The 7,310-nt window shown below is 38.4% G+C and overlaps 1 protein-coding gene across 3 annotated transcripts; it reads right to left on the reverse strand.

Moving 5' to 3' along the window:
- Window positions 1-62: 62 nt before the first annotated feature.
- Window positions 63-5,986, reverse strand: nostrin (nitric oxide synthase trafficking). Of its 3 annotated transcripts, none has more exons than XM_004557678.4 (16): window positions 5,871-5,986; window positions 5,696-5,781; window positions 5,508-5,591; window positions 5,248-5,310; window positions 5,063-5,144; window positions 4,919-4,981; window positions 4,106-4,204; window positions 3,863-3,988; window positions 2,946-3,044; window positions 2,727-2,852; window positions 2,167-2,275; window positions 1,993-2,081; window positions 1,741-1,866; window positions 482-740; window positions 291-383; window positions 63-199 (listed from the first exon to the last, which is right to left on the reverse strand). In XM_004557678.4, exons 1-16 carry the CDS (start codon window positions 5,964-5,966, stop codon window positions 63-65), a joined length of 1,737 nt encoding a protein of 578 aa, XP_004557735.2. In that variant the 5' UTR covers window positions 5,967-5,986. The 3 variants fall into 3 exon arrangements, with proteins under 3 accessions (XP_004557735.2, XP_004557734.2, XP_004557737.2); XM_004557677.4 differs by having other exon boundaries at window positions 291-386; XM_004557680.4 differs by lacking the exon at window positions 5,248-5,310 and having other exon boundaries at window positions 291-386.
- Window positions 5,987-7,310: the final 1,324 nt, after the last annotated feature.

Here is a 7,310-nt window from a genome sequence, read left to right on the forward strand (position 1 = left end):
TTCAGACTAAGTTTCTAATGAATGTTTGGCATCGCTGTGGTTAGAATTTGATTCAGGGTCGGTCAGGCATCAGATGATTTAATGCTGCTTAACCGAGGTAGCTCTTCAACATAGGTTGATGGGAAATGGCCCATCTGCCCGTTCAGCATGCCAAACCACCAGCCGTTTTCTTCCTTGGAATAAATGTCTAGTAAATCTCCTGTGAAACATGATTTTTTCAGTTAAACTTTAAATCTTTGCTTTAAAGAAACGCAAATGTTTTTAGTAAACTCAGGTTTAGTGTCACTTACCTTCGTTCAGAGCCAGTTCATCGTCGTGCTCAGGGGTGAAGTTGTAAATGGCCTTGCATTTTCCTATACTGCACAACTCTGGGGTTGTTTTATCTGCTAAAAATAACTGTTTTTAGTGCTTTAATTTCCTGAATTTCCAGATGTTGTAATTTTAAACAAACAGTTGTATCTGTGCTCTGTAAATGAATTACCTTGTCCTTTGTCCTCTTCCGTGTGAGGCTCCAAGACTCCATTAACAGTGCTGCCACTCTCTGCAGTTTGACTTTCCTGTGTTGGGCTTGTAGAACTGACCTGGTCAGTGGCATTTTTTGAAGGATCCACAGACTGCTGTGCCACAAACAGAGGTGGTCCTTTGTAAATGATGGAAGCTCTCAGTGACTGCCGGGATCTGAAGGGTGTCCTCCTGAGTCTGACTGGACGAGCCAGCTGAACTAGACTATGTTCACAGTCCTTGAACAGAAGAAAGGGTTTCAACTACAGCATTTGTCTTTACAGAAGCGTAAACACAGAACTGTACAACGATGTAATATAAAATAAAAAATTCGCCTTTTTGATATTCCAGTCTTTTTATTTCTGGTGTTTTTCCAATTTAATAAGATAACTTGAAATAACAAGAGAAGTTCTCATTTGCTCATTTTCCTGCAAGCAAACTGTCCTACCTACCAATTTAGTGTAATTTAGCTGTAATTTGCTTTGCATCGAGACAGTTTGTGTCTTTATGTACTGCAGGTGGTAATGTTATGAGCCGATTTTGAATGTAAGATGATTCATCAGAAATGCATTCATGCTGTTTATGCAGTGACTCACGAGATACAGGAAAGGACAGGATCCCTAATAATATAGAATAAAAATAATCTTGTTCATTCAGAAAAAAACAGGCAAATATTTTATCTCAAGTAAAAACATTTTGCCTCTACATGTGAACCAAACATAAGTATATTTATTGATGCGATACCAAACTACCAGCTACGATAGGCCTGTTGCCCCAGCAAATCACCTGCCCCAGCAACCTGATTCACCAGTTGATGCTAAATATTAATCTAATCAACAAGCTAGCAGGTGGAAGTATTGAAGGAGAGGAATGAAAGCCTGTAGAAGCAAAACAGAATACATGTGTGTGAATGACAGGAAGGGTGATGGAGTACTGAAGATGCAAGGTAGCAGATACTGGGAAGAATCTTGTGCACACTGTGCTTTTATTTCTGGGAAAATCAAAAAGATCCTGTTTCTTACTTGCACCATCTGTCCAGTAAAACCAATATTCCACTATAGTTCCAGTTAATCTGCTTTAAATATGTTACTGATAGATATGTATGGGGTATGCAGAGTAAGAGATTAAAGTTAACCCTCTATCAAGTCTGTTCCTATTAAGCTGAGGATTCAGTCCAGTCACATTTTAGCTACAAATCCTTTGTGCCAACAAAAGGCGGCTGCATAATGGAAATCTTACCTTGTCCTTCCATTTCAGAATACTGTTGCTGAACCGGTGATGGGACTTTGGTTTCCCTTCTAATTTAGACAGCGATGTAGAGAGTTTGTAATGAGTAGCCTCCAGGAGATCCAGTTTTAGAGTATTCTATACATGAGTTGACATTAGTGAGCAATTGGGAACCCTGGATTCATGGTCTGTTTGAAGAAAACATCAAACAGCACACAGCAGTATAAATCCACATCCACTCTGGCATTACTGTCCACTATTTACCTCATCAAGCTGCTGCTCGGTTTCCTCAAGGTTCTTTTGGTTGGAAAAAGATGGATTTTCAGAGTATGTTTTCATAAGTTTTTCAATTCCTGCGACACATTGTAAGAATTAGAATGACAGAAAAACAGCAAATGATTTTACTTCTTATTTTAAAAGTTGCGTAACACAGCTTGCCTTCACAGTCTTTCTTTGTTTTTGTAATATTCTCGTCGAGGCGCTGAAGTTTAAGCTTGATTGCCTCTCTTCTTCTGTCTTTGTCCATGAATGATTTGCTGTCTTCCTCCTGAGCATAGATATCTGGTCACTTATTAAATCAGAAACATTTTTTTAAATCTACCATCGATGGTTAAATCTACAGGGAATAAAAGTAGCATGTTAACTTTGAATTCGTCCCGAAAACTTTTCAGACATGCTGCATGTTGCACCCCAATCGTACATGTCCCTATACAGTAACTACATTTTATTAAATCAGAAATCAGGTTACCATCATATTCCCATAGAAGCCACATCTTTAAAAAACGTATATGTTGTATATATGTATAGCTATATTTATGTAACAGTAAATATAGAGTAGATCACGGTACAGGATTTCTGTCAGGCCCTACCAGTAACTTTTTTATCTGCAGCACGCACACACTAACATAAAAAGATGCCCCCTGCAGAGATGACCGCCTGCAGGAAAAAATACTTCGGTTTGAAATGCAACAGCAGATTCTCAGACACCAAAGACTTACGAAATAATCAGCCATCAAAAACTCGACGTTGTGATCTTCAGTGGTGTTTCTGTTCTCTTCCACCAGGGCTTGTATGTCTTTATCAGTGTCCACCCTTTGGACCGCCTGTTCTATCTGTGTTTGGCCCTAGAGGTAGCACAAGTATGCATAGGTGATATAATATCCTTAATGTACCAGTGATTCAACGTTTACTGGACGATGGTGGTCAGGATGTCTCACATGTTTGAGGGTCTGTCCAAAGCTGTACATTTGGAGCTTATATCTTTTTAGGATGTTGCCTAGAAGTTCAATCCGTTGCTTCTCCAGCTCCTGTATGATCTGAAAGAGCAGAAAGTGAGAAAGTCCTTGTTTAGATAATCTCCTGGCCATTTAAACCATGGAGCACATAACAGCAAATATATGCACTTGAGTTAGATGATTGCCATCTAACCCATAAATTCAATAAATGCACCAAGTGATTCAGGTCATAATGTGTGGAAAGACCATGTGCAGAGTAAAAGAAAGATCACAGGCTTAAGCCAGCAGCCTCAAGTTCTGGTACTGTGTCCTTATTAAACAACGTGTACACTAAATAAATGTGGGAATCTCTGAAAATACATTCAATGTCTACTGCTGCACAGAGTGGATTTTGATGAAAGAAATGTAAGCTAAAAATTCGCTACTGAAATGTATGTTGCATAATTCACTGAGAACAAAATGACATAACCACGGTTAGTAGAACTCATAATCATCAACCATCCTTGAAGATTACACCAACTGGCAAAGTTAAAACCTGATATTACAGGCCGATCCAACCGGAGTCACACTGTGGCTCAGTAATGCTTATGACTCCATTCTGATGAGACTGTGGATGGTGTCCTGGAAGATCCCCAGCATTTAGGCATCAATACATAATTTCCCAGAGGTTCTCAACTGGATTCACGTCTGGTTTTTGTGCTCAAAATACAGAACATACTGTCCTGGGAGATAAGCTGTGCTTTCAGAGTTTCCTGGAACCAATCAGAAGTGAAATCTTTCACACTAATGAAAAACTCTTGACTACGTCACTGAGCCCCGTTATCTCATAAAGAGCCACTCTTAATAAGAGGAACAGCTAAATGCCCACAAAATGACAAGTAGGAAACTATTTTCTCCACCTGGTAGCAGTTTTTCAATGTGTTTTCCCACTTGAGTCTCATCTGATGACCCTCCATGTTGATATTAAAGTACTCCTCATCCACCCGCGCCTGCATCTCTGCTGACTTAGTCAGCCTGTTAAGCATCTGGAGTCAAGAACAGAGAGAAAACTTTAGCAACCATGCTGACAGCTTTTTCCAGTAAGTATCCCCCCCGTGGTGAAAAAGACTGCAGTGATGAAAACAGTATGACACATTCTGTACCTTCTGTTTTTCTTTCTCAGTGGAGATGTGTTTGTTGTTTTCAACAAAGTTGAACAGATCCTCGTGTTCTCTTGTTAGTCCAATTAATTTCTTTTTGATCTAGTTTAGAAAGAAGAAATCAAATGAATATATTAGTATGAACTTTAAATAACATTACAACTACTTTGTGATGTTGTGTGTCAAAAGGGATAGACTGAATTTGAAAGATAAATCATTTATCTTGGCTTCTTGTGAGTTTATTTTTGTAGATATGAAATTTTACACTCATAGCTACAAAAACACTTTATTATTTTATTTTATTATTTTATTTTGTTATTTTTCAAAACATTTTCAACGAATGTGTCACGTGTTAAAAAAAAGCTTTATATCAGATTTGCATTGCAGCCAAACAGTTCCTGGAAACGGTCACAACAGAGTCGTTTTATGCATGATCATTATGGTTGATAAGGCCAAACATGACAGTGACTAATGATAAATCTACCCATTTTGAAAGGGAGGAATGGTTATGGTTGGTCACAATTCCAGACTTTATAATGTGCCATCAAACCAAATCGTAAAGTATCATAATTCCTCAGCATGACCCTCCTTTTAATGGCATGCAACTGTTCAAACACATATATTATTAAAGCTTATATCAGACCTGTGAGTTCTGCATACATTCTAATGCATTCTTGCAGGTATCCACATTATAGCAATTCTCTGACTGTACATGTCAACATATTTTTGCAGATACAGTCATTTTATGGATTTATGATTCAGCAGCTCCACCAAAGCCAATTTCTGTCCCTGTATATGTTTACAACACGCCCTTACCTTCAGTTGCTCACTCCAGTTAGCAGTAACAAGCTTTCCGGTTCTTTCAATGGCACTGTCAAGCTAGAAAAGAGTGGCATATTGTGCTATCACTGGAAACTGTAGCAGAGAGATTTTGATAAAAGGAAAGACTGAATTACATACAGGCCTCTTCCTCTTATTATGCTCGTCTAAGACTTGTCGTATTTCCAGAATTGCTTCCTGCTGAAATGCATTTCCTACTGATCTGAAATGAAGACATAAATCTGCATTTAAACTCCAGCTCAAGATAACATTTGTTTAATCATTCGACTGGCGCAGACTCGAGCTGAACTCAGGTTGAAAACTACCTGTGGGCGTCTGCTCTTGAGTACATCTCATCTGACACATGACACCAGGCACTGTGGGTGGAACTGAGTGGGGAGCCAGCATGAAAAGGTTAGAGCTGTGGGCTAATTAGCCTGACACCTGCCTGTGTTTTGATCACATCTAACTTGGTGGCTGCATGTTTTTGCTCATCACACTATTATTCCTGTACGGTGTATGGCAATCAGTCCCAGGAAGAGGTCATGTTAAACACAAAACTGACAAAAGACAGTGTCACCCTTACTTGTTTGACATTCCTTTGGAGGCCCTGATGAGTTTGCCCGCGAGTTTTTGTAGGCCTTTGGAGTAAGTAAGCTCCAACTCTGCCCTGGAACAGGAAAAAGATTGCAGCAAGGAAGAAGAAGAAATAAAACTGGGTCAAACAGTAACTCCTAAAGCGACTCAGGTGTTTTCTAACCACAGTCAGCGTACCTTTGCTGGAAAACGGACATGAGCTCTTTGCAGAAGTATTCCCCATTTTTTGAATATTGTTTCGCATTTTGATAGAGCTGGTGATACTGAAAAGTGATAAATAATACACCGTGAGTACCTGACACATTTGATTTGAATGTGGAAGTTGTGCGATCAGTCAAAAATATATACTCACAGAGCAGGTGGTGGTAGGTTCCTTCATCTTAAGACTGTGGCTGTTTGTTGACTTTGTACCTGGAACTTTGACCACCCTCCTCCCAAAGTTACTCATGCGCAAACCACCTGAGCTTTATGCATTGCGCCAAAGGAAAATTCCAATGAGAGGGGTGAAAAAAAACCCGGAAGAAGCTGCAAGCTTAAACTCAAGCTGGAAGGCAGCAGGTTTATGTGCAACCGATTCAGGACGGGGGAATATATAAACACCACAAAAAGGTCTGTCCACGCTTTTAGCAAACATAAATAAATAAAAGGATACGACCAAATAGAACTACTTTATATAATGTTCAAGCTAATTAAACCAGCTGAGTTTCCTAATAACCCTTTAGAGAAAGTTAAAGAAAGTAAGTAAAGTTAATACTTTTAGGTTGTTAGGTTGTGATGTTTTGGTAATAATTATTCTATAAGGACTTGTGTGGTTTTATTTCATGTCTATTTGGTAATAACAGTTTAAAATGTTAGTAATTAGCAGTTTCTACTTTTTTTGGCTACTTGGTATGAAACATACCTTCCTTTGAAGGTTGAACAGCAAATTAAATCTGGTAAGTTTGGCCTGCATAAGTGATCCAAACACACAACCAGCTGGCATCCCATAAAACTGAACTGAGCCAAGTCAGACCCATCAGTTGTCTATCCTGCTCATGATTACAAGCTGCTACACTGGTCACTTAAAATCATTCAAATTGTAAATTGATATTGATCCTATTACCTTAGTCTTGAACTGTATATTTATTACTCTTATTATATTTATTGTCTTTTGCACTGAATGGAACTGGAGCCTCGTCATCTGGTCTCTCTATATACTGTACTGTATATGGCAGAGATGACAAAGTTTAATTTGACTTTGAAATTGCTAATGGAGTATTAGTTGTTTAATGTAAAACCTATTTAGACTGCATTATTTTTAATGATTAGGATTCTGGGGTATTAGATATTGTCCTAGTCCTGGATTTTTTCACTCTATATTTTGTGTTAAATGGGTTCGTTTGGCTGTGCTTCTCTTTTTATTCCTTTCTGGTTTCCTCCACCTCTGTCATCCTGCTTCTTGGTATTCTTCAAGGCCAGGTATTACTTATTTGTCTTTCAGTTACTATCTGCTTTACTATGAATGCTTCTCTTGTTTTCTTTTAGTTTAGCTTACTGCTTTTCTTTTCCCCATTTTCTAGTTTTTACTTTTTGTGTTGGAAACCACTTTGTGTCTGTGAAAAGCACTCTGTAAATAAACTTTACTTAAATACTTACCTATTTTGTGAGTGTCTGCCCCATTTATTGGTGGGTCTGTATGTGTCCACAGAGGCTTTTCTTTACCTCGTAAGATAATATATTTGTGCTCCATATGTTTGTTTCTTGTGCTTCTGTTTTTTTCTTTACATTTCAATTTTGTTCTTACCTTTTGTAT

This window comes from Maylandia zebra, linkage group LG16 (assembly GCF_041146795.1).
Source record: "Maylandia zebra isolate NMK-2024a linkage group LG16, Mzebra_GT3a, whole genome shotgun sequence".
Taxonomy (NCBI): Eukaryota; Metazoa; Chordata; class Actinopteri; order Cichliformes; family Cichlidae; genus Maylandia; species Maylandia zebra.